This window comes from Trachurus trachurus (assembly GCF_905171665.1).
Source record: "Trachurus trachurus genome assembly, chromosome: 6".
In the NCBI taxonomy this organism is placed as follows: domain Eukaryota; kingdom Metazoa; phylum Chordata; class Actinopteri; order Carangiformes; family Carangidae; genus Trachurus; species Trachurus trachurus.
Window position 1 is genome coordinate 1,401,889 of NC_139897.1, and position 26,020 is coordinate 1,427,908.

General features: G+C 43.5%; 2 protein-coding genes across 4 annotated transcripts; one reads left to right on the top strand and one right to left on the bottom strand.

The window, feature by feature from the left end:
* Positions 1 to 106: 106 nt before the first annotated feature.
* LOC310987508 (ETS domain-containing protein Elk-3-like) lies at positions 107 to 20,416 on the bottom strand. Of its 3 annotated transcripts, none has more exons than XM_083973809.1 (5): positions 20,240 to 20,416; positions 7,381 to 7,589; positions 5,429 to 6,268; positions 2,153 to 2,275; positions 107 to 939 (listed from the first exon to the last, which is right to left on the bottom strand). In XM_083973809.1, exons 2-5 carry the CDS (start codon positions 7,585 to 7,587, stop codon positions 841 to 843), a joined length of 1,269 nt encoding a protein of 422 aa, XP_083829935.1. In that variant the 5' UTR covers positions 7,588 to 7,589; positions 20,240 to 20,416; the 3' UTR covers positions 107 to 840. The 3 variants fall into 3 exon arrangements, with proteins under 3 accessions (XP_083829935.1, XP_083829934.1, XP_083829933.1); XM_083973808.1 differs by having other exon boundaries at positions 20,246 to 20,363; XM_083973807.1 differs by lacking the exon at positions 20,240 to 20,416 and adding an exon at positions 10,399 to 10,744.
* On the top strand, positions 16,216 to 25,471 carry hal (histidine ammonia-lyase). Its single transcript, XM_083973799.1, has 20 exons — positions 16,216 to 16,512; positions 16,684 to 16,744; positions 16,997 to 17,024; positions 17,104 to 17,178; positions 17,268 to 17,340; positions 17,496 to 17,562; positions 17,641 to 17,678; positions 18,284 to 18,409; positions 18,585 to 18,724; positions 18,889 to 18,936; positions 20,055 to 20,202; positions 20,312 to 20,407; positions 22,102 to 22,160; positions 22,335 to 22,415; positions 22,603 to 22,668; positions 22,759 to 22,924; positions 23,831 to 23,965; positions 24,844 to 24,952; positions 25,076 to 25,145; positions 25,268 to 25,471. Exons 1-20 carry the CDS (start codon positions 16,266 to 16,268, stop codon positions 25,397 to 25,399), a joined length of 1,965 nt encoding a protein of 654 aa, XP_083829925.1. The 5' UTR covers positions 16,216 to 16,265; the 3' UTR covers positions 25,400 to 25,471.
* Positions 25,472 to 26,020: the final 549 nt, after the last annotated feature.

Sequence of the window (26,020 nt, forward strand, 5' to 3'; positions counted from 1 at the left end):
AGTTTAAACAGAATTCACATGAGCTGGTTTGGATTTTTTTTCCCCCCCCTGGTGTTGTGTTTTGTTGTAGCAGCTGTAAAACTCAAAGGCACCTGTGTTTCAAGCATTCAATGCTTTGTTTATTGAAAATGACAAGACATTCTTCACAATACAAAAAAATATACAGAATACATACTGTATACCAAGTCCAGTATAAAAAAAAGAACATTACAAGTGTTAAAAAGGTTTTTTTTTCATCATTGATTTGAAATCTCGTCTTCATTAAAATATTCTGAAATAAAAGAGAAAAAAATAGGACAACAAGGCACAGCCGGTACTATCTGAGAAGCATAGTGCATACATTACATACAATACCTCACACGTGGAACAACAAGTTTCACATTGTGATGAACATTTAAGATTTTATTTTTTTGTATTTTTATTTTTTCTTTTAAATTTTTTACAAGATTAAAACAACCAAGCTCTCCGCGCAGAATGAGCGGCTGGCTAGCGTTCTGCAGCTAGCGACGCATCACTACTGTCCATCGTTGGACAGGGTCATGTGGAAATGTGCTGTATTTTTTTTATCACAAAGAGCCAGACGCCTTACAGACATCATGGCATATGGCTTTTTTTTTTTAAACCAAGTGCTTTCACCCACTGGAATCTGAAGCAACTCAAGTGCAAGGAAAAACAACAAAAAAAAGTGAGGTCACATACTGTCTCGTAGGACGATTCTGAAGCAAAGACGGAGAGGAGATCGCTGCTGCTGCTGATGATGATGGTGGTAACCACTTTGAGAAATTTTCAACTGGAGATGGATGAAGATGGCAGGTTTTTTTTTTTTTCACAGATCCTGGATCAGGATTTGTGGGTGGCGGGGGACAGGAGCAGGGAGGAGGGTGTTCCTTCCAGGCTTGGCAGAGGGACAGGCATGTGTCCGTTGATTAGGCTGGGGAACTGTGGAGGAAGAGAAAGGGGCTGAGAGTGAGTGAGGAGGGGACGGAGGCTCTATGAAAGCTGCTTTCCGGTGAGGAACAGCAGCTTTGTCACCGCTCTGGTTTCCTGTTTTTTTTTTTTTTTTTATTCATTGTGCCTCTTCCTTTTCGTCTCTGTCCCCTGCACCTCCGCAGCACAACAGAAGGAGAAGTCAACATTATTTGTGCACAAAGAATCCGGTATGGTCTTTGAGTGTATACTATATGTGTGTGTGTGTGTGTGTGCCTGCGGAGGGGGTGTGGTGTATGTGTGTGTTTTTCACAAATGAGGAGCAGCTCTCAAACCAGTCCACCCTGTTCAAACTGGCTCCCCTGGGCTCAAACAGGAAGTATTCACAGGATTTCCTCTCCCTCTCACAAGCACTGAAACAGGACACCTCTGCTGGACCTGCTCACTAAGTCGACTCCTTTCACCACCGTTGCCGTCTGCCATTTTGCACAGTTCAAAAACATCTTGTTTTAAAGACTTGGTCAGGTAAATACCTAGTTGGAAATAAAAACTAAAATCTACACGATCAAAATCTATTCTACTTGAAAGCAGGGCCGTTGCTAGGAATTCTGGGCCCCCTTAAAGAATATTAAAGTGGGCCCCTACCCCCTAACTTTTCCAGTTTTTTTTTTGTCTTTTTTTCTTAGACTACGTATGTATTATCATTTTTTATTTAGCCTACATTTTTCTGATGCTAATGCAGCATTACTATGAGTATTAGTCAGGGTCTAAGCAGAATAATTCAGTCATACAAAGATCAGACTACTATTTTTTTATGGGCCCCACTGGGCACTGGGCCCCTAGAATTATCATCACCTTTCTCCCCTATACAACGGCCCTGCTTGAAAGTGGAGCTTTAAGAGTCAAATTAAATGTCAATGATTATTTCATGTGACAAATAAGAAACAAATGATTCCATATCGGTCACAAAAGACACCAGTTACGTTTTGTGTGTCAGACATTGTGTGATTCTAATCTTCCTGGCAAGATCAGGTATTTTTTTTGCCGCAGCGCTAATTTCACCTGCACAGACTCACAACTTCCTCTTCATCTTTACAACCGGGGGAACAATAATCCTGTCAGCACGCCTTGTGTTCTCATCTCCTGCTATTTTTATCCCCCCACCCTTTCTCTCTCTCTCTCCACCACGTCCACACCTTTACTGTAATGTGCGTTGGTTTCTTACCTGGAAGAGCGAGCTGTGGCCCTGCAGCCGGGCGGGGCTGAGCGGGGCCACGGGGCTCAGGCTGCTCCAGAAGTGGATGCCTGACAACAGCGGACTGTGAGCCAGCAACAGACCAGAGGGAGTCTGTGGAGAGGGAGAAGAGGAGAGGAGAGGAGAGGAGAGGAGAGGAGAGGAGAGGAGAGGAGGGGGGGGACACAAAGGGAAGAGCGTGAGGGAGGCTTCGTGTAAATAAGACCAACCAGTGAAGACAACAACATTTTTTTTTTTAAAGACAAACAGAGATGGTTTGGGCCGTTTCTCTCGAGGCGCTGGTTTAATGCAAAACATGCTGAAATGGTAAATGGACGTGTATTGGCGTTTGGAAAAATAAACTGACGGAGCAGGAAGGAAGTCTGTGGTTTCTCCCCCAGAATACAGGGGTGACGTGGGGAGGTGGACTGGACGGACGGTGGGGGTTGTTGTAGATTTGAGGAGGGGAGGAGGGGGGGGGGGGATCCTGAAGCACTTGGAACGCCAACTAGAGAGAAAACATATGAAATCAATTTCTCCCTCTCTCTCTCTCCCCTGGTCTTCCCCCCCCCCCCCCCCCCCCTGCTTTCCCCTGTGTCACCTCAGAGAAGTGAGCCAGTGTTACAGAGGGACCAGCCCTGCTCCCATTATTAATGGAATTATTGGAGCATATGGCATCACTTAGGGCCTCTTCCCCGCTCTCATAAGCTGGAGAAGATTTCTGTAAATCGCTTGTTTTCCTCTGATCCCGCTCTCTGTGCCCCGATAAACACACAGTGTGAGCGCCGTATTAATCTATGTTAATGTCTGACGGTGTCTTCTTGCCCCTCTGTAGCCGCTCCAATGTAAACACAATATTAACTGAGAGAGATTATTAAATACCAGTCGATGCCGGCAGCGCTGCCTTCTGGGAGTTTTATGGCAGAGATCAAAACAAACCAAAAAAAAAAGAGAAGTCCTGAATTTGTCTCTGAACCTGAGTCCATCTTGTAGCAGTTATGCTGTCTGGAGACTGGACAATCAAACGAGGTAGAAAAAGCAACTGCTGGATTTACTGCACGCATTCGTCTCGCTCTGCTTTGAGTGTGGACGTAGGCTACTTCTACAAAGTCTGTTATTTGCAGCACATAAACATTCTGGCAGTAATTTCCCAAAACAAACACAAACAGTGACTCATTAAATTAGTCAAAATTCGCATTTTTGCTCTAAACTCTGTAAAATTCCTGCGCCCTTTTTGCACATTTTACCCTCCGATCCCCCTCCTCACCTTCTCTATACCTCTCCCTCTGTCTCTGAGACTACTTAAATATAGCGGTAGTGTTTCCAGCGCCGTCTGCCAGCCTGTGTCAGATGTCTGTTGCTGCTCTCTGAATACTCAGGGACACTGACATCATACTTTGGACAGATCCCATCATCTCCCCAATCGCCGGCCAGACCACTGACTGCACGGAGGGGACGGAAACAGATAGCATCACACAGATGATTCTCTTTCTTTCTGAGATTTGATTATTATTGGGCTTCAGCTGTGGCTGGCAGAGACATGATCTCTATTTGTCCTAAATTATTGAAAGCAGAAATAAGAGAAGCTATAAAAAAAAAAAGAAGAAAAAAGCGTTGTACAGTAGCAGCGGGGGTGTGTAGTGTAAACAAACATGACTGGACAGATACGAGGCCCGTGTGTGCACGTCCGCTCTGTGCCAACAGTATTGATTTGATCCCAGCATGCACTGCAGGTCCAGAGTTTAAGACCGGTTTCCAGAAACCTGCAGCGTCTCAGTGTTTTTTAAATTAAAGCGCAAAAAACATTGAAATAATTTGAATCTTAAATCCTAAATTTAATTTGAGAGTTCTTGAGTCTCTCCATTGGAAATCAATTATTGTTCAGCCGGTTTGTCCAAACTCTGTTGCAGGAGTTCCCATAAATGTGTCATGATTGTTTTTCTTTAACCTTCTCTCCAGTTCATCCTGAACCAGCTCTGTGGGGCTCCAGTCTGGAGACCGTGTGTGTGTGTGTGTGTGTGTGTGTGTGTGTGTGTGTGTGTGTGTGTGTGTGTGTGTGTGTGTGTGTGTGTGTGTGTGTGCGGCCACTGTCTGGTTCTCTTCTTCTGCTGATTCGGGTCATTATCTCACTGTTGGACGAACCTCGGCCCAACCAGTCCGTCTTCCTTTCTACCTTTTTTCTCACTGTTCGGATAAAAAGCACCACTTCCTTGAAGCAGCCTATTGTGTTGTAATACATCAGACACACTTTGTTCCAGTGCTGCCTTTGTTGATGACTAACAAACTCTCTGTCTGAACAAAAGCTGGGCCACGTGTAGGAACTCTTTGCATTAATCTTTGAAGCTTCATTTACTTCAACTCCAGCAGGAAAACTGCAAGTTAATCATTTTCTTCATTCCTCTTCTCTATGACATTTACACCATTTCTCAGTTTTTGGCGACCTCGGCTGTAAACCTCGAGCAGTTTACTGCTTGTAGCATTTAATGTTAGAACATTATCATACACTGGACTTGAGCTGCTCCAGTTTCAGGAAAAAATAGAAAATGCGGGTGTTGGGCTGAAGGTGTTTTTCAACCTTGGGGTCGGGACCCCACGTGGGGTCGCCTAGAATTCTTATGGGGTCGCCTGGAATGTCTAGTAATTGATAAAAATTACTGATAATTACTATTCTTTTTAAAATTATGATTAAAAACACCACACCCGATCTTAAACAACTGTATTCTATACTTTCACTTTCTCGAATATGAATTAAAGCAGAAGTAAGCGATCCGGTGGTTTTGGCTAACTTCTTGTCAGCAGATGGAGTTAGCAGTCCCCGCCCTCGTCCCTACGTCACCACATTCACGCGCATCCCTTGGCTGCACACACAGAGAGGACCGCCCCTTTATGCCGTTCTCTCTCCTCATTGGATAAAGGTTGTAGGATACAAGGAAAGTTTTCTCCTCAGCTTACAGCAGAGCAGAGTGACTGACAGACCCGTGTTTCAGACCAAACACTCTATGTAAGTGATTGCTGTCGGAAGATATAACTATTTAAGACTTATATTAACACAAACATTCCGCTTACTTCTGCTTTAAATTCAAATAAAATGCAGCATATAAAAATATCTGAGCTGACGCGTCTTGATTGGGGTCGTCAAAAATTAGTGCTGTCAAAATGGGGTCACGAGCCAAAAAAGGTTGAGAACCACTGCTCTAAAGCTTGTGACTCACAACAAGGAGGGATCAGTGTGGTGCTTTGTGTACTTTGTGTAGTTGTGTGTCTGACCTGTGCTGTGAAGAAGGCCGGAGTGAGGGATCCAGACGGCAGCGCTGGACTGTTGAGGGCGATGGAGCCGATGTCGCTCCCCGCCAGCAGCAGGGACGGAGCAGAGATCTCCAGAGCTTTGGGCTTTTTGCTTTTTGGTGGGAGTCCATCTCCTTGGTTACCACTACTATGACTACTACTACTACTACTACTAACACAGCTACTTCTACCACCACCACCACTTCTTCTCTCAGGAGGCTGCAGGGCTCGCTCCCTGTGCCCAGAGGAGAGGTTGAGGGGCTGGGCGCTCAGGTCGGAGTCCTCCTCCTCCTCCTGCTCCTCCTCCTCCTCCTCCTCTCTGGCGGCGGGGCTCCAGGTTCGGCCCGGGTGGTGGTGGTGGTGGTTGTGGGGGTACGGCGGGGACTCGGAGTACGAGGGGAGCCTGGACGGCCTGGGGGAGGCGTAGGACTCGGGCTTGGCGGAGGGAGGGGAGCTCCTCTCGTTGGTGCCGAAGCGGATGACGGAGCGCGGCTCCTCGTGCCGCTCCCTCAGGGCGCGCAGCAGCTCGGGCTGGTTCTGCAGGGAGCTGATGCTGAAGGAGGAGTAGAGGCCCGAGCGGAGGTAGTCGTTGCGACACTGCTGCGCCCCCAGGGCCGCCAGCGTCCTCCTCTGCGCCGCCTCCTCCTCGCTCTCCTCCTCCTCCTCCTCCTCTACCTCCAGCTCAGGAGCCTCTCCCTCCTGGAGGGGGAAGCGGCCCGAGGCCAGGCCCATCTCCACCGCCTGCGGGTCCATCTTCAGGATCTCCGGGAAGGACACAAACTTGTAGACAAACTTCTGGCCGATCACCTTCTTGATGATGTTCTGTGACACAGACAAAACACAATCAATGACATAGATGACAGAAGGAGCCTAATTGAAATGTCATTTTTCTCAAGAAATTTCAGGTTGTTCATAATGTTTTGTTAGTTCATTAAAGGGATAGTTCAACATTTTGGCAAATTGGCCCATTGCCATAATCCCTATAGTTTTAGGAGACCTGGTTGTGACCTGCACATTCACCACACTATGAGATAATAACAGACGGAGTTGTTTTCAAAGCAAATTCAGAGACTGCCGAAAAACTGCCCTCGACAGAAACGCGCATCAGCGGTTTTACATGAATTTACCTCTAAAACAACTCTGTCTGGTAACGTTGTGTTATTATCTCATAGCGTGGTGAATGTGCAGGTCACAACTTGTCTACCAGAGCGTTTTGGAGTTGTTGGATTGTGTATTTGATGAGTTTGATGAGGGAAACCAAGAAATCCCATGAGCCTCCGTAGCATAGTTCTGAGCAGCTCGCAGCTCTGCTCCGCCGTTCTAAAAATAGCTTACACCGACAATTAAAGAAAACGAACTTACTGCTATGACTATAGGGATTATGGCAATGGGCCAAGTTGCCAAAATGTTGAACTATCCCTTTAAGTGTAAACATCTTGGTAATGTAGGCCCTGCTTGTACTGCTTTGCACTAAAACAAAGGGAAAAGTTTAGATTTCTCATTATTTATAAGTTATTATGCTGTTATTTTACTGGACTGGCCCACTTCAGATCTTATTGCACTGTATGTGGCCACTGAACTAGAATGAGTTTGACTTCCCTGATCAATAACCTCTCATGTCCAGAAGCTGATATTAATCTGAAATATAATAACACACAACATGAACAGATTTCAGCAGAGAAGTTGGACAAAAGCAAACTGTTCGGGCTGAAAAACAGTGTTGTGTTACAGTGCGACATCATAACCGGAGCTCTATTGTTGTGCATTTGATGAGAAAGAGGAAGTGGAAGTGTCTATCGGGGGAGAGACTGTGGCTTTTAGAGAGAGAAGCACAACAAAAAAGTCTCTGCTGTGGGACTTTGGTCCTTTCACAGGCCTTCCTGTCCTTTTCGGTTAGAGCGCAGAAGTAGCTACAGCTCCCCGTCTGGTTTCACCTTGTCGTAGTAGTAGCGCAGGGCTCGGCTCAGCTTGTCGTAGTTCATGTTGGTCTTGTTCTTGCGCAGGCCCCACAGCTTGGCCACTTCCTCCGACTTCAGCAGCTTGAACTCGCCGTCCGTCGACGTCCAACATATCAGGTGCTTGTGACTCTGGTCGAGCAGCAGCTGCAGCAGGAACTGCCACAGGGTGATGGCACTGTCCATACCTTCAGAGAGACACACACACACATCACATGATCGGTGTCTGACTGACACAGAACGGAGCAGGATATTCAACATCTGAGCTGTTGTTTTTTCATCATCCTTTATATAAGTGATGGTGTCTGAGGTCTTTCTCCTCCTGTGACCGTTTTCACTACGAGACAAAAGTGGTAGCTGCTCAGAGGTGTCAGTTTCTATTGAGAAAGCACCAAAAACCACCGACATATACGTATATATACCAGATGTTGCCATGACATAATTAGCAGAAATTTCAAACCACCAAGAGAAACAAGCTCAGCAGCTTCTTCATTACAGCTGCTGTTACCTGTGTAAACTAACTGTAGAAAACCCATAGCTTGTGTATTTGAGGAGACTGTCTGGACCAAGAGGAACTGAGGTTACATCTTAATGAAAATACTTTTTTTTCTTTTCTTTTTTACATGATTCTCCATACATCCTCACAGACAGACATAAATTAGGTTAGTGGCTGAGGAGGGACGTGCCTGTTTGAGCTTTAACATGTGGTGTAAGACAGAGTGGAGCGCTGATGAATAGAACAGTGTGTGTTAAAGAGTGTAGTGTAATGTAGCAGCAAGCAGCAGCAGCAGAAGAGAAAAAAAATATAAGGAGGAACAACAGCTCAAGCCAGAAATATGCTGCGGTTCAACCTGGCCCTCTCTCCACAGGAAGTATGACGGGCCCAGGGTGGGTTATTCCTTTAATAGAGGAATGTGCAGCCTCGAAGCTCCTGTCTGCCTGCGAGGAGCTCACATATTAATAATGAGGGGGACTGTTTCCGTCACCGCAGACTCAGACAGTCGGCCGATTAATCGAGACAGTCGGATGACGGATAATAAACCGGCGACAATTTGGATAATTGTTCACTGATATGATATTTAGAAACAACGACAGTGAGGCTCAACGTGACCTGTTTCCTCACAATCATCAACAAATATGATGATTTGTCTTTTTTGTTTCTTCTTTCTTTTTCTTACAAACTGACTGATGTCTTAGGCTTTTGATCAGACACCAACATCAACTCAGGCTCGGGGAGACTCACATTTTAGGGAAAGAGAATTTCTTAAACGCTTTGATCAGTGATGAAAACCATCATTAGACTAGAGTTGTTACAGACTGTGATGAGTCTGGGACTGTTGAGTAAATGTCTGACCAGGTTTGTTGTTGATTTCCTTATTACCTGATCTGATATTTTAGCTTTTAAATAATAGTTTTGGACTATTCTTATTCTTCCAAAGTTCTTCTTTTGCTGCTGGACTAAAGTAATAAGGGCTTTCAAAAAGAAACACATTTATATTCCATCCCTTCGTCCCTCTGGTTTGGTTTGGGCAACAGTATTGAACTCTTTCACACTCCTACCTGACCGACTGTATTGTCACTGCGTGCTCTTTCTGGTCTTATCTGTGGATGTGAGGAGTGATTAGTGAGTGATGCTCACAAAAACAATGATAACAAACTGGCCTTTCAACCACCGGCGTACGGTATCTGTGTCCAGACGGCAGGGAGGGAGGGAGGGAGGGAGGGAGGGAGGCCTGAACTCACTTCCGACACAAGCTATCCCCTGAGTTTTTTATCTGCCATGTGAAACTACAAACCTGTCAAAGTCAGGACTTCCTCCTATTCTACTTCCAAGGACAAATGGTGAGGAGAGGGGATCCCACAGCAGGGGAGCGTTTCCCCAATCCTGCCACACTTCCCACAGAAATCCCAGAGGAAGAAGGTCAAAAGATCAAATCATTGTCCCCTTTTCACGGTTCCACCCTTTAACCCACACGCTCTGGCTTTGGCTTTTAAACACTTTGAAAGTAAAATAAAAAAGTAAAAGCTTGCCAGTGCCAGTGCCAGTGCTGCTGGTGCTGTCAGCTCTACAATTAAGGCCAGTGTGACTTCTAAACATTCACCTTTTTTTTGCAAGATGCTGCAAATAGCACAGTGGTGCTTCAAAGTTTCCTGCAGGTCACACATACACACACACCTCAGACATTGAGCAGCAGGAAACACACAAATACAACAAAGTGATAGCAACCTCACAGCTGACACACTGCATGAATATAACCATGATAAGGCTGCACCCACACTGATAAAAATCCCATATCACAGCCTCCTACAATGAGGCGACTTGCAGCCATGGGAGGCTCCAACAACTCTTTCTAGGAACATCACAGGGACATTGTGGTGGTTTTTGTCCCGGGATGAGGCAGCCGTGCTGCGGATGCTCAGACCGAGGAGCCTCGCAGTGCGCACAAAGCCATCCAGTGTGTTGGCTGAACGGAAACTCCTAATGAGATTAGATGGTGTGTGCAGACATTACTTAGCCATGACTAAATCTGCTCTCTTCCTGTTCGCAGACGGTGGAAAATTCAACAGGGACTCATAAAAAAAACTGAAAAGAAAGAAAAAAGCAGCATCTCTAAACAGCATAGCCTCGGTCTCTGCGTTGGTTTTCTCCTTCTCTCTCTCCCTCTCTCCCTCTCTCTGTCCGGCTCGTCTTTTGTTTGTTTCTGCTCAGGTCTTCAGTCAAAGCGGCAGTAACAGCCGTGGATCGCTGCTCTGCCCCACTGACTCATTTTCAAGATGTTGCTCGGACCGGAAGACGACTCAATGTGTGTCCAACACTGAAATCGCTACTATTGTTGCTTTAAAAGAAAACTTTCAAAACGCACTCGACACACAAGACACTTCTTTATGAAGTGTGAACCCGCTCAGATCCAACTTTATCACGCGTAAATGGAAGTGTCTGCGAGCCAAACAAAGCGCCCTTCACACAGAAACAACTGTTTTTAATCTTTACATTACCTGCGATCTCTGACTTGTGTCTCTTTTCTCCACCTCCGTGAAACTTTACGGTGAAGCTTGTGTGATCCCTTGTTTTTCCATGCTTACTTCTGCTCTAACACAGTTGTGCTGGACTGAAATAGGATCCTGGGCTTTTTCTTTTTCTGAGCAGGAAGTTGGAGCAGGCAGACAGAGCCGGCTGACTTCCTCTCCCCTACGATTCCCCAGGCAGTTTGCCGTCTGTGTAAACACACTTTTCCTCCCCTCCTCTTCTCCTCTGCCTGCCTGCCCGCTGGCTGCCAGCAGCAGTAAGGCCTGGCCTGCTCAGTCAGTGCTCACACAGGATCGGCAGCACACATGGTGATACAGAAACTCCTACGGCCCGTAAACTGACATCATCAGCCGGGGAGAGAGAGAGAGAGAGAGAGGCAGAGAGTGAGAGCGAGCGTGGTGCTTTCAGGCACGCCTCGTTACTTCAAACATTTCCAACCACGGGCCCTTAAAGAGTCATGTGAGTTGAGGTCTGTTTACTTTCACTGCCTGCCGGGCTATTGTGCGACACCGAAAGCAATAACGTGCAGCAGGATGTAGCGACACTTTAGTAGCTTTGAAACTAATGGTTCACTCTGCAGGGCCGGCCCTAGGATTTTGCTGGCCCCTAAACAGGATTTTTGTTTGTGGCCCACTCTAAGCGCAAACACCAAATCACTGGTTAAAACTGAATACAGACATGTTTATGCCCTTTTTTTCTTTTTAAGATACTTGCAGATGTAACAATGGGGGAGACCGGGGACAGTTGCAACACTTTTTGCATTTGGCTCTCTTACTCAGAGACAGTTTGGATTAGACAAACCAAATTTTTATACAATAAACTTACATTTGTCTGTTAATAGTCAACACAATTAATAGATGATTACAGAATCCACATTCTTCACAATTTGCATTTGAGTGTAAGGAGTCAGATGTTGCAACTGACCCAGGGCCAGGGACAGTTGCAACATGTTACAAATACAATATATTTCATGTCTAGTAAAAGGATTATTATCAAAAATGTAAGTTCTATAGTGTTATTTATTCATCAGCTTTGATCAGATGGCAATTACAGTATAGATTTGTCTAGATGAGGAGGAATTACTTAATGTGCAGATGTCAAATATTCAAATTGTGTGACATAGGATGAATGGAACAATTTGTGAGGGAATAACTTTTATATTGCCATTGTCATTTATTCTCTCATCATTTTAATATTAGCAATAAAACAGTAAAAAGAAAAATTAATGTCAAAATACTGTTTTGTGGTCTGTTTTTATATTCATATATTGCACGGGACGTCCTGTCAGCCATGATTAAACTCCATGTGCTAGCTAAACAAAGTGCTCTTGATACATGCTAATCATATCACCTCAAAGTTAACATGTCACTCCTTTAAACCATATAAGTTTGAGCAGAATCACAAAAAGAGTGACAACAGTTTTAACAAAAACAAAGCTCAAGAAAAAAATACTTTAATACCTCAAAAACTGTTTTTTATGCAATAAATCCTGGAGCATCTTTTGAATTCAACTGATTTTTCTCTGCAAGGGGGGGAATCCAACTAAGCATGTGCAGTGTGAGTATCATCACTCTAGCTTGTTCATGATTGGAGAAAAATGACATGTTGCAACCATCCCCTGTTGCTACTGTCCCCGGTCTCCCCTACTCAAGTGTTTTATGTCTAAATATTAGAACCTCTGCTGTAAGCACATTGATGCCAATTTGTCCTAGAACACCGTATAAAGAAATAATTTAGGTCTGCTTTTTGAAAAATTTCAAAATTTCAAAACACACCTTCAGTCATGAGAATGAACTGTTTTGGTGCTTCAAATAGGATATGAACAGAGTAATATATAAGTGTAGAAAACAAGTCTAAAATTACATTTTGTAAGATTGCTTTTTGAGCACAAATGTTGTCATTCTGCCATTCTATTTTCACCAAATGTCTCAAATGTGAGATAAAAGAAGCTGAATATTGACTTCAAATTACATATAAAGCTCATAGCATGCACGTGCCCACCTCAGGATGTTTAAATGAGTTACCTTTCTGATTATGTGGCCCCCCCACCTAACGGCTGTGGCCCTAAACAACCGCATAGATAGAGTGTTTATGCCAGGGGCCGGCCCTGCACTCCTGTCACATCTATTGTCTCTGTCAGAGACATGAAGATAAGCAAATACCGATTTTAGAGAGGGGATAACTTGGGTTATGCAAATAGATTGTGCAAATGTTTGTGTCAATTGAGGTTATCATCATTATGTAGGTTACTGACTTGTTATAACAAGTGTGGTTTAAACCTGCTCTACCTATATGAAAACTGGATTAACATAACTTCTGTTGTGATTTGGAGCCAGATAAAACTGACATGACTTAGCATGTTTTTGTGGCCTTAATTATTGTAGGAGAAATTGAAAAAAAAGAAAGAAATAACACAGGATTGTATTTCTTTTGTTGAGGTATTTTGAATGTGTAAACATAGCTGTGATAAAAAAAAAAAAAAAGTTGTTGCATGTCAATTTAATAGTCCATGGTCTCAGTGCAGGGCATGAAGCACTATAATCAATGGTTATGAGCACGAGTTACGTTATGTGGGCCTTTATAGATCTTTATCTGTCAGAGGAGGAGGAGAAAGAGGAGGAGGACCAAAGACAGATGACATGTGAAAAAAAAAAGTCCTCAGCTGGCACTGCAGTGGCACTGAACCCAGGATGTTTCAAAGAAATGTTCAGGTTAGACCACAGTGCAGGTGACACCAAGGGATGGTTATACATTCAGGCAGAAATACTGAGTGTTTTTGCAGCATTGCATGGGTCCTCTTGTGGTGTATTTGATGAAGTTCAGCTTTTGCTATTACGACGCTTTACACAGCCCAAAATGACAATGCTTTTGTTGCTGAGTTTGATCAATCAGAGCATGGTGTGACAGGCTAAATATATGTAATTAATGGAAGTGATGAAAAGTGATTGCACTGCAGCTGTTGTTGTAATATTTGACTATAGTACAGATGTTTGTCAGTAACAGTACTCTACTGAGCGGCTGAGTGTTTGTTATGTGCTGTTGCACGGTGTGTGATGCAAGACAAACTTCAAAGGATCTGACAAAGCAAATTTAATCGAGACTATAAGAGTCACTTGATCCTAGGTAAAGTTTTGGTTAAAGGTGGCGCTGTTAGCAGGAAGTAGGCCCACATGTCTGCCTCTAAATCAGGTGGGATCCTGATGAATGCATGATCTGATTTTATCAACCCTGCACTGATACAAACCGTGGTCATACTAAACCCAACCCACAGGTCATGGTGCCGCCTCCTTAAAGAAACATTGCTTATCGGCCTTAAAGCAGAAGTAAGCAGAATTTTTGTGTTAATATAAGTCTTAAATAGTTCTATCTTCCGACAGCAATCACTTATATAGAGTGTTTGGTCTGAAACACGGGTCTCTCACTCTGCTCTGAGCTGAGGAGAAAACTTTCCTTGTATCCTACAACCTTTATCCAATGAGGAGAGAGAACGGCATAAAGGGGCGGTCCTCTCTGTGTGTGCAGCCAAGGGATGCGCGTGAATGTGGTGACGTAGGGACGAGGACCAATAGATCCACGACGAGGGCGGGGGCTGCTAACTCCATCGGCTGACAAGAAGTTGGGGTCAGAAGTTACGAGTGGCCGTTATAGTGACTTTCACAGGCAACAGGTCGGAAAAACACAAGTTACGGGTTGCCTGGAACGCTACAAAGTCGTAAGTCGTGACTTGAAGCTGTAACTTACGGTTTCAAAAGCCTGCCTGGAACGCAGCATTAGCCAAAACGACCGGATCGCTTACTTCTGCTTTGAAATAATGTTTCCAGACTCATTGCAACGGTAAAAAAATGGTTAATAGGATGAATGGTGCTGCTGCTGCTAGGTTGAAATCCACATGGTTTTAAGAGCTGTTCCCTCAGTTGTCTTCCAGTGATGTAAGGACTCAAGTTTGCATAATACCACCTCTACCTGGGACCAAGGGGGGAGTTGTGGGTTCTACAAGTGAAGACCACTTCCACATTCAAACAGCTGCAGTTCTCCGGCGGCCTCTGGGGGCTGGGACTGGAAGGGAGCAACTCTCCATTGAACCCCATGTTAGAATAGCTGACTTTACAGCTTAAAAAAACATATTTACAGCCTGGTGCCTTTTATTTTTTTGGTCTCTACCGATAGTTTCCACCTCCGTGAACACTGTGGGGGAGCACAAAACAGACTCCCCCAAACCAATGGGTGACGTCACGGGTGCTAGGTCCATTCTTTTTACAGTCTATAGCCGTTTTCCCACTAAAATTAGCGGGTCGACGCAGGTTTTTTAAACGTGGGTCGACCCGCTAACAATCGGCATTTGGCCCCTTTCCCATTGACCAAAATGAGCCTTCAGACAGAGCATAAACCAGTCGCCCCGCTCTCATCCACGGTGCAAGAAACACAGTGTCATGCCACAGCCGCCTGCCACGAAGTGTGAGGTCCGTCCGCCGAGGCAGGCGTCGTTTTGGTCAGTGTTCTTTGATCTTTTGATCCCAGTCTCGAATGAGAGCAGAGCTTTGTTTTGGTACGTGATATGAGACGCGACCGGCACGATGATGTGGCGTCACGTAACGCTCAGCGTCATCACGTAAATTAGCGGGTTGACCCGGGTCTGGTGTTCCCACTGCAAGCCGATCAGAGCCGAGCCGATTAAAGGCGATTTTAACCCGCGTCGCTTGCCGAGTCGTTTGACCCGCGTCGACTCGTTGTGCCTTTCCCGCTGCCACCAAAAGCCGATTGTTAGCGGGTTTAAACAGGTTTTTTGACCAGTGGGAAAGGGGTATATGCCTGGGACCGGTAGAAGGGGCGGGGCAAGCAGTGGTTCATTTTCATTTAAAGGGACAGGCACTGGAACCAGCAGTTCTGAACAGGCTTGTTTTGAGAGGATGAAAGGAGCTGTGATGTTTGATCCTTGGGGTATTTTGACCACAGCATGTCACAGACACCTGGAAACTATTTTAATTTGTGGAAAGGGGGCATCATATGTCTCCTTTAACACGGGTGAATAAACACACAACAAACTACAACGTTTGCATGAAACACAAATACTAAAAACTAAAATGTTGAACATTTTTGTTTGGTCCCTTCTACAAAGTAAAATGTGGAGATACTAGATAGACTACATCCCTGAAGAGACTGTTGAAAATATCGTATAGAAACGCAGAGATGCGACAGTTTTGAGTAAACAAAGCTACATGAACTAATCATGTTCTTTCGAATAACTGCCATTTGTTGACAATTTTTAAAATAATTAAATGTATCAGTTATCCAGTTATACCAGTTAAATTAAATCAGACTGTGACCAGAATATGAAAGTTTGGTGATGAACTTGCAGAAAAACCCATAAATTATTGCACCCAATTATGCTGACTCAACAAATTGACCTTAGTGTTCATAATCTTTAGTCCTGTGACATCTACATATGTCCACACTGTTTCTGGGAGTACGTGGAGGCACCACTAGCAGCAGGAGAGTCCCTTCCAATGTATTGATATATTTTGTGAAATGTGTTTTCTTTGGGGAATCAGATTTCCTGCCATCACATCAGGCGGCTACCACAGACACGTCAATAACTGATTTACTTGCCAGACAACCAATGCAAACAATGTCTACAAAGTGTATCACTAACTTCAGTCCTCACGTTTAACTCTTTCAGGTCACTATGTCCAAACATCATGCTGAGGTCAGTGGTCCTCCGGCGAGGCGGGACTCTCCAGCGGTGCGTCTGATTGGTGGTCAGACTTAGTGAGGCTGAAGGTGGTGGTTTGCGGAGCGGCGAGCGTCGTTCACTGCTGCAGAGTCCCGCTGAAGCGCAATGCCTCGTTTTACTGTCCACATCCGAGACGAGTGGCTGGCGGTGCCGTGCCGGGACACCACCAAAACCATCGGCTGGCTCGGACTCGAGGCGCTCAAACGTTACGTCAAGAACAAACCGGACAACGGAGGCATCGCTGCTGTGAGGGACACGCGCTTCGTCGTGCGCAGGTGCCAGGGTTTGGGTTTGTTGGACGCGGATGACACGATCGAGGATGTGCTGGAGGATAATGACTTTGTGGAGATTGGTAATGATCGCGTGCATGAAAAATATCAGATCTGTAGTCATCACATTTAGGAGACAATGGAGATCTTTGGCCACTGGCTGTGCGTAATTTGTGCGTAATTGTGCAAAAGTTTGTCACCTGACTAAAAATTAATCAACCAATGAGAGACAATTTGTCTTATTGTACTTTCAGCTATTGAAGGAGACACCATGTCTCCTGACTTCATCCCATGTGAGCCTGGAGTTTCTCACCTGTATCCTCAAAACGGGTGTCTTTGTGCCATAATGCCATATCTGGGCACTGGTGTTAAGAGCTGTGGGTTCTGAATAGGGTTTTCACAGTCCATATATTGCACGGTTTTAAACTGTGCATAACAATGACTTCTGGGATAATAGATTAAATCTGGTCATACATGATGTACCAATGGGTTTTGTTATTTCTCTGATAAATAATGAGATAGGCACAGTATTCCACATGTTCTCCTTAATCAAAATATGTGAAACAGGACAGCAGCATACAAAGAACCTGCAGACGTAAGTATTCACTTCACTTCCCATTTTTTCAGCCAAGTCACATATTTCTCAGTCTAATTTAACACGTCTCTCTGTGCAGTATCTAGCCTTGGATGGCAACAGCCTGACATCGACAGATTTGGTCAATTTAGGCAGGGGACTCTACAAGATAAAGGTAATGATCAACAAACCGTATTTGTTGTCACGGACTGTCTGTGATAATCTTTGACTTAATGTAATCATTCCCTTTTTCAACATTTTCAGCTGACTCCGGAGGCAGAGAGAAAAGTTGTGCAAGCCAGAGAACTTTTGGACACCATTGTTAAAGAAAACAAAGGTTCAGATCAATTTTAAAATAAAGACCTTAAATGACTCATTGCAAAGACACTAAATGCATCGATCTGAGTGTTAAACAGCTGCTGCAAAGCTACAGTCCTCAGGAATGAACGATTTCATGTTTTCACCTGTCTGTCTCTCTCTCTGTGCCGTCAGTTGTCTATGGAATCACAACTGGTTTTGGCAAATTTGCCCGAACCGTCATTCCTGTCAGCAAACTCAAGTAAATACAATATTTACTATCTATTTCTTTGTCAACTGTACATACAGTGATTTATGACCATGTCATTTTTCCCCACAGGGAGCTGCAGGAGAACTTGGTGCGGTCACATTCAGCAGGTAAGAGAAGTCTAAATAAAGTTGAATTTACTTTCTTGTTTAGATTTTAACTCCTCCAGGGTTTTATTTGTGGATTTAATTTTTCATTTAATTTGTTCATTCCAATCCTGGGATTGGAAAGGAGCAGGATGAAGAGAATTTTTAATATCTGTCCCTTTCTCAAAACAAAAACAAAATAATCTTATATCAGATGAAATGCCATTATAATGAACTGGTTTACAGCCAACAATATACAAATCAAATCCATAACTATTCTTTTTCGTGACATATTTTTATATAATTTCCCTATTTTTGCTTATAAATCCTCTTAAACTGAAAAATATTTTTACATCTTTTTTTAGGAATTCCATATTTTGACAGAAAAACACATTTGTTTTAACTTAGTCTTTGCAATTTGGTGCTTGGTACTTGAAATTACATTTTCTTCTGTGATTGTCGTCCTGTGAAACTGATACAAGTAAGTTCTGCATAATCGCAGGTAAAAGTCCACCTTTTACTCTGTGTACAACCAACAGCGTCCCCAATTCGGCCACCTCTTTGAGTTTCATGTGGGTATTGATTTAGCATTTATGTCAGCATCATCATTGATACGCTGTGGTGTGCAGGTGTGGGAAACCCGCTGAGCCCGGAGAGGACCCGCATGCTGCTGGCTCTGAGGATCAATGTTCTGGCCAAAGGGCACAGTGGGATTTCTCTAGAAACCCTTCATGCCATGATCCAGGCCTTCAATGGTAAGTGTCTGCTGCCCCCGGCAACCTCACTTCACCTGAGCCGACCCGACCTATCAGCTTCAGTTGACTGAGATAACTGACTGATATCTTCATGTGGGGTGTTGGTATTGGAGAAGCTGACTGTCCTATGACTCTCTGAATGAATCTTGATCTCTGACTAACTTTGCCCCCGCAGCTTCCTGCCTCTCCTTCGTCCCGGAGAAGGGAACCGTGGGTGCTAGTGGGGACCTGGCCCCCCTCTCTCACCTGGCCCTGGGGCTGATGGGAGAGGGTAAAATGTGGTCTCCCAAGAGCGGATGGGCAGATGCCAAATATGTAAGACCAGGATGACTTCTTCATGGTTGTACAACAATGATGCTGCAGGAAATGGGCCTTTCACCTCTGAAAGTGAAAGACTGAATGATCCAATAGGAAAACATGTTTGCTTTTTGATGACCCTTGACCTTTTACATGTTTTTCCTCCTTTCATCTCTGGCCAGGTCCTGGAGGCCCATGGACTCAAGCCAGTATCACTAAAGCCTAAAGAGGTAATGTTTAAATCCAACCACATGCTCTCAGTGGTGGACAGTAACGGAGTAAATTTACTTGAGTACTGTACTTAAGTACTTTACTTGAGTATTAGATTTCTTTGGTACTTATTACTCTTACTTGAATACATTTCCAAGACAAATATTTTTACTTTTACTCCAGTTAATTTCTAGGATTTCTAAAATACTATTGGACACAAGCTGTGTTTCTCAAAGAAGGAAACCCCAACCCCTAAAAGCAGCACATCAGTGCAGCTGGTTTCAAAGAGTTAATTCTCAGAAACAAAAGTTAAAATGTCCTTCAATTCATTTAGAAAAAAATATAGTAATTGATTGATGTGAAAAATAAGAAATTTACTCTTACTCTTACTTAAAGTAAATTTAAAAGCATGTACTTTTGGATACAGAAGTAAGCAATATTTTTGTGTTAATATAAGTCTTAAATAGTTCTATCTTCCAACAGCAATCACTTACATAGAGTGTTTGGACCGAAACATGGGTCTCTCAGTCACTCTGCTCTGCTCTGAGCCGAGGAGAAAACTTTTCTCGTATCCTACAAGTTTTATCCAATGAGGAGAGAGAACGGCATGAAGGGCTGTGTGTGCAGCCAAGGGATGCGCCTGAATGTGGTGACGTAGGGACGAGGACCAATAGATCCATGACGAGGACGGGGGCTGCTAACTCCATCGGCTGACAAGACGTTATGGTGCGTTCAGGGCAACCCGTAACTCGTGTTTTTTCAACCTGTGAAGTTGTACCAGTTTGATCTGGTACGAGTTCACGGGTCAGAAGTTACGAGTGGCCGTTATAGTGACTTTCACAGACAACAGGTCGGAAAAACACGAGTGGGTTGCCTGGAACGCTACAAAGTTGTAAGTCGTGACTTGAAGCTGTAATTTACGGTTTCAAAAGCCTGCCTGGAACGCAGCATTAACCAAAACGACCGGATCGCTTACTTCTGCTTTAAGTACCTTTAAAAGGAGTAAATTTTGACCAGTAGTATTTGTACTCTTACTCAAGTACTGGGGTCAAGGTGTTTTAAAGGAATTCAGAAGAACATGAATAAACATTTTAACAGCGATAAGGCAGCACAGAATATGTGTGTTTTTCCTTCTCAGGGCCTTGCTCTGATCAACGGGACCCAGATGATCACCTCTCTGGGGGCCGAGGCAGTGGAGCGGGCCCAGGCCATCGCCCAGCAGGCTGACATCGTCGCTGCTCTCACCCTGGAGGTGTTAAAGGGAACCACCAAGGCTTTTGACAGTGGTGAGCAAAATGAAAAAACCTAGACGATAGTATTTACCAGTACCTCCTCCAGCATCAAGATCCTGTATCTTGTCAATCCTTTCTCATTCTCTGGTCTCCTCTCATGCAGACATCCATATTCTGCGGCCCCACCCAGGACAGATAGAGGTGGCCCAACGCTTCCGCTCACTGCTGGACTCTGATCACCATCCATCTGAGATTGCAGGTCAGAGGACAGTCAGGATGCTAAAGCAGAAAAGCAACAGATCATAAATAATTAGACATATCAAAGCACCTCATGGCAGTATGCTCCTATATCAGAACCTTTGTTTGGCATAGGGCCCCACTCTGTGGGACAGTTACATGTTATCTATGTTTATTGGGGATTCAAGAAGGAATACTTAAAGGAGTCATCACCCAGAAATCACATTTTTCCTTGTTACTATTGGTGTTGGACCTCAGTGGAATCTTGCCTGAAAATCTGGGGTTTAAAAGTGGCTGAGTTTTTTGGTTTGGGCTCTTTGTTTAAGCCAGAGAAGCTCATGAGGCTGCACACCGCAAAATGATGAGATTTTGACTCTGCTCCTGTGTTGACGTCACCATAGGAACCTGCTTTCATAAACCCACCTCTCTTCCACCACCCCGACTTCCGCCGCGCCGCCATTCCTTTTTGTTTTATTTCCCACTGTAGCGCTGTTATTTCGTCACTTTATTAAGTTTTACTTTTTTTTATGCGAGAAAGTAAAGGTTTAGATCCCCAATGTGCGGTTCGTTTATCCAAATGACGGCTGTTTAGTTTGCTCCGCGTTGGGAGAAGTGAAGCTCCACCACAGGACGGCTCCTCAGCAACCCGCCTGCAGCTGCTCGTTAGCCGGCCAAACTACGTCGTCATGCCGGGGGAGGAAATGATCGTTAATTAACTTACCCACAGGTTTGTAGAAGTTTACCGCCGGCTGGTTAAATTCTTTTTAGGAGATAAATGTTGGTCTCATTGATGAAATCTAACAATTGTGGCAGTCGTATTAGTTTGTTTGAATGAAAAGTGAAGCTTCACACAGAGCAGCAGCAGCTCTGCCCCGGGGCTCTGTAGCCTACGAACAGAAATCACCACATTTGCATCAATAAATACATGTTTAACAATGAACCGATTAAATTTTGTTTTATTTTATGAAGTTATAACATGGTTACGGTACACGACAGAGAGCAGCATAGTATTCGGTTTCCAATACAGCCTGTATGTAGCCCACTGGGCCAGCCACCATTCCGGCTCTGTCCTTCCTGCGTCCAATCAATGCGCGCCTCATTACATATTAATGCAATGAACATCCGGACCAGTCAAAACCTCACGCTTACTCTCACGAGAGAAAGCTGCCATATGAAAAAGTGTTAGAAAAATTTTTTTTTAATCAAACATAGAGCTTGTTCTAATAAGTTTTTAAAGTTTTTTTTTTGTTGGCGTTTTCACCTTTATTTGATAGCACAGTGAGATAGACAGGAAAGGGGGAGGCAGAGAGAGGGGGATGACATGCAGGAAATGTCTGCCCGACGCGGGATTCGAACCAGGGACGCCTGCGTTGAGGATTGTAGCCTCTACATGGGGCGGCCGCCTTAACCACTGCGCCACGCACCGCCCCTCTAATAAGTTTTAAGAATTGATTCGAAGCAATTCAAGGGGGACTGGATACATAAAAAACCAGGTGATGACTCCTTTAAACTCTAAAACAGGAACACTATGGCTCTGGGCCTCTGGTACCACACCTTGTACATAGTTAAGATGGCATGAGTGCAGAGGGTGTATTTCACCACACAGTTTAATTAAGTATAGCTTTTTGGGAACATTGTGCCTAAATTGCACCCTCAAACATGCAGAACTTAATGTGTGTCATCTGGTGTTGCTGCCTTTTTCTTTTTCTTTCCCAGAGAGCCACCGTTTCTGTGACAGAGTCCAGGATGCCTACACCATGCGATGCTGTCCTCAGGTAACCTCAAGTAAAGTTTATTTATATATGCCAAAATCACAAGTTTGTCCCAGAGGGCTTTGCACTCTCACCCTCTGGCCTCCAAGCCTTGAGTTTGGAAAAGGAAAAACTCATGTGGTAGATGCCATATTAAGCAGAGCATTGTGTCTGAACGTAACCTTTTTTGTCCTCTAGGTTCATGGAATCACCAACGACACAATAAATTTTGTCCAGAACATCATCAATACAGAAATCAACAGTGCCACTGACAACCCTGTATCCTTCCCTGAATTGCAAACTGGAGGCTGAGTCTTTTTTGTGAATCCAAATGTGCCACTTTTAATCTCTGCACTCTAAATTGTTAATTGGTTCAACCACAAATTCTGGACCCTGCCACAAACTGTTTGTTGGATTTTATTGGATGTCACACTGTGCAACATAGTTTTCTTAACAACCGAACAAGATGGTGTTTGCGGAAAGAGGTGAAACCATTTCAGGTGGGAATTTCCATGGAGAATATCCAGCTAAGGTTCGTGACTCATAGGACACACATTTGTTAGTTGCTGTAGATTTTGTTCTTCTCTCTCTTTCACTCTTCAATCCTTTGCTTTTCACTTAGGCTCTGGACTTTTTAGCCATTGCCGTCCATGAGCTGGCCTCTATCAGTGAGCGGAGGATCGAGAGGTTGTGTAACCCCTCTCTGAGTGAGCTGCCTGCCTTCCTCGTCAACGAGGGAGGACTCAACTCAGGCTTCATGATTGCCCACTGCACTGCTGCTTCCTTGGGTTGGTGTGCAAAAGCATAAAACAAAATAAAGCATGACCATAAGTAATGCACTTAAAGGGATAGTTCAACATTTTGGCAAATTCAACTATTGTCATAATCCCTATAGTCATAGGAGTAGTTTCATTACCTTTAATTATTGGTGCATGTTGTTTTGAAATCCATGGGGCAGAGACGCAAGCTGCTCAACACAATGGAGGTGAACGGTACAGGTCCCTTGTCCCTCATCAAACTCATCAAATACACAATCCAACAACTCCAAAATGCTCTTGTTGACAAGTTGTGACCTGCACATTGACCACGCTAAATAATCATGTAACATTATGAGATGGAGTTGTTTTCGAGGTAAATGCTTGGCCGGCACTTCATTCCAGACATGGCTGCTGAGCCGAGTGACTTCAAAAGAGAACGTAGTTCTGAATATTTGCTTCATGTGTCACAATGTTACATAATTACACATGATTATTTCATGGCCTGGCGAATGTGCAGGTCACAACTTGTCCATGAGAGTGTTTTGGCGTTGTTGGGTTGTGTATTTGATGAGTTTGATGAGGGACAGGGGACCTGTACCGTTCGCTGAGCAGCTTGTGTCTCTCGCCCGCAGATCTCAAAAAAACATAATTAAAGGTAATTAACTTGTCCCTTGACTATGGGGGATTATGGCAATAGGCGATTTTGCCAAAATGTTGAATTATCCCTTTAAAATTATTATGATGCACCTGCTTTATAAAATAGATTTTTGGTTGGTACAATAGGTTTTGATAAGTAATATACATTTCTGTTAAAGTTTTTTTTCACAAAAAAAGGTCTTTTCAAGTTGAAGAGAATTAGATCATTCATATGTCTCTCTTTGCCAAATGTTGTTGTATGAACCTTAACTCTGATGTCTTTTTTAATCCTGTGTCCAGTTTCAGAGAACAAAGTTTTGTGTCATCCGTCTTCTGTGGACTCCTTGTCCACTAGTGCTGCCACAGAGGACCATGTGTCTATGGGAGGCTGGGCTGCTAGGAAGGCCCTCAGGGTCATAGAGCACGTGGAGCAAGGTTTGGTTCTTCCTTGTTGTTATTAGTAAATAATAATATGACAGTTGTGATTAGAGTGCATCTGTTCAACTTTGAGACATATATGAACGTCAAAAATTTAACATGGTAATGTATTTATAACTTTTCCAAAGTATTAGGTGTAATCAACTGTTGCATGTTTTTTTTTTTATGTGGCTGCTGTAAGCCTATGGGTAAATATAAGCACCAACAAATAGAGAGTTAATAAAATAACTTAACTTGTGACACAAAGTCACTATAATCGTAAATAGTCACAAATGCATAAGCTGGTACACAGATGTAACCGTTGAGATTTTTGTTCTTATCTTCAATGATCTGCAAACTCCTCATTTTACTGTTAAATCAGCAACTGTATATGGTTCAAAGACACTAACTGGACCATTCATGGTGACTGTGTAACAAAAAAGTGCAAAGGTAACATCATTGAAAACCCTGCCAGTGTACACTATGGATAAAGCTAAGCAAACATTGGCATGGTCTAAAATCAAAGCTGATTGAGTGGCTACAGTGGTTAACCATAAAACTAAAGGTAAAAAACATAACTAACCAGTACTTCTGTAGACAAATTTATTTTCTCCTTCATTTTATTGTAAGATACAACAGTACAAAACAAAGAGCTTTAAAAAGTACAGTTGTCCTTTAATATTACTGTTATTCTATTATGCCATGTTTAATATTTTCAGAAACCTCACATGTTGTATAATCTATTTAATTGTGTCCAGCAGCACTGTGACCTTAACACAAATGCCTGGATTGTCATGTAATATGCCAACAGTAGTGAATTTATAACTGAGATCATCACCACTAGTCACCAATAATATCCATTTAGCTAAATCTAAGTCATGTTTCTTTATGATTAGTTCTTGCTATAGAGCTGCTGGCCGCCTGTCAGGGAATTGAGTTCCTCCGCCCACTTCGTACCACCACTCCACTGGAGAAGGTCTATGACCTTGTACGCAGTGTGGTCAAGTAAGTCAAATAGATGTGGCCAAGGTACACAACTGTCGGTCCATTGAATTCATAGATAGTTAATATTTATCCACTGTTCCACTTCTGACTCGCTCCTTCTCTCTACACTGCTGTCATTAACAGACCGTGGATGAAAGACAGATTCATGTCTCCAGACATTGAAGCTGTTCACCGTCTCCTACTTGACCAGAAGGCAAGTGGCGACCATAATACAGAGATTATAAAATGTGTTTACAGTCCATTTACATAAAAGCTCCACAGGGGCTGAGATGAAGTGAGGATTTTTTAATTTGCATCTTTATGTTTTCACCTCAGGTGTGGAATGTGGCCAAACCTTACATTGACAAGTATCAGACAGAGTACTTCCCTGAGTCCCGTCCCGTCTCTCCTACCGCCTTCTCCCTGGATCCTCCAGCATCGCCAAGGAAGCGTGTCCGTCATGAGTGAATGCATGTCAAATTTTTTTTTTAGAGAGCAAGAAATATTCGAGGCATTTGTGAATGAAAAACCAAACAGAAACTTTGATTGAGAATTAATTTTAAGATGCAATGTTGTTTTGATGACTGTAGACTGTTCATAGTTTAAAATGTGTAATCCTTGATGTGTTTATAATAAGAAGTGGGCATACCGTACACACATGTGCATACTCAATGGCCACTTTATCTGTGACTTCCATAAAATTCAATCCCATACACCAGCTGAACAAATAATAATGTTACATTTTCCAGAAACATGGGGATGAATAACAAAAACATATTATAATGTAGATTAGATTAGATTAGATTAGAAAACTTTATTGATCCCCAAGGGGAAACTGCTTTGCCACGCAAAAAAAAACACAAACATCCACTTAACAATACAAACATTTCCATACCATTACCATATGTAGTCCAGTACACCACTATTACTAACCTCTAATAAACTTTGAAATTAAACTCCTCAGAAGTTGGTTGTAAAATGTTGAAACTGCAACAGATCTGTTGAACTGGATTGCATTAGATTGAACAAGTGTAATAAAGTGGCCAGTGGGGTGTATATTTCATACCTATATCATATTTAAAGGTAATT

What these genes read in the sequence shown, in the direction of transcription:
- LOC310987508 (XM_083973809.1), bottom strand. Translation starts at nt 7,587, where the DNA reads ATGGACAGTGCCATCACCCTGTGGCAGTTCCTGCTGCAGCTGCTGCTC. An exon ending in TGCGCTACTACTACGACAAG is followed by an intron (nt 6,269 to 7,380) that starts GTGAAACCAGAC and finishes TCTGTGTCACAG; the next exon opens with AACATCATCAAGAAGGTGAT. An exon ending in GCCACAGCTCGCTCTTCCAG is followed by an intron (nt 940 to 2,152) that starts GTAAGAAACCAA and finishes CTTCCTCCACAG; the next exon opens with TTCCCCAGCCTAATCAACGG.
- hal (XM_083973799.1), top strand. Translation starts at nt 16,266, where the DNA reads ATGCCTCGTTTTACTGTCCACATCCGAGACGAGTGGCTGGCGGTGCCG. An exon ending in CATACAAAGAACCTGCAGAC is followed by an intron (nt 17,025 to 17,103) that starts GTAAGTATTCAC and finishes CTCTCTGTGCAG; the next exon opens with TATCTAGCCTTGGATGGCAA. An exon ending in GATGGGCAGATGCCAAATAT is followed by an intron (nt 18,725 to 18,888) that starts GTAAGACCAGGA and finishes ATCTCTGGCCAG; the next exon opens with GTCCTGGAGGCCCATGGACT.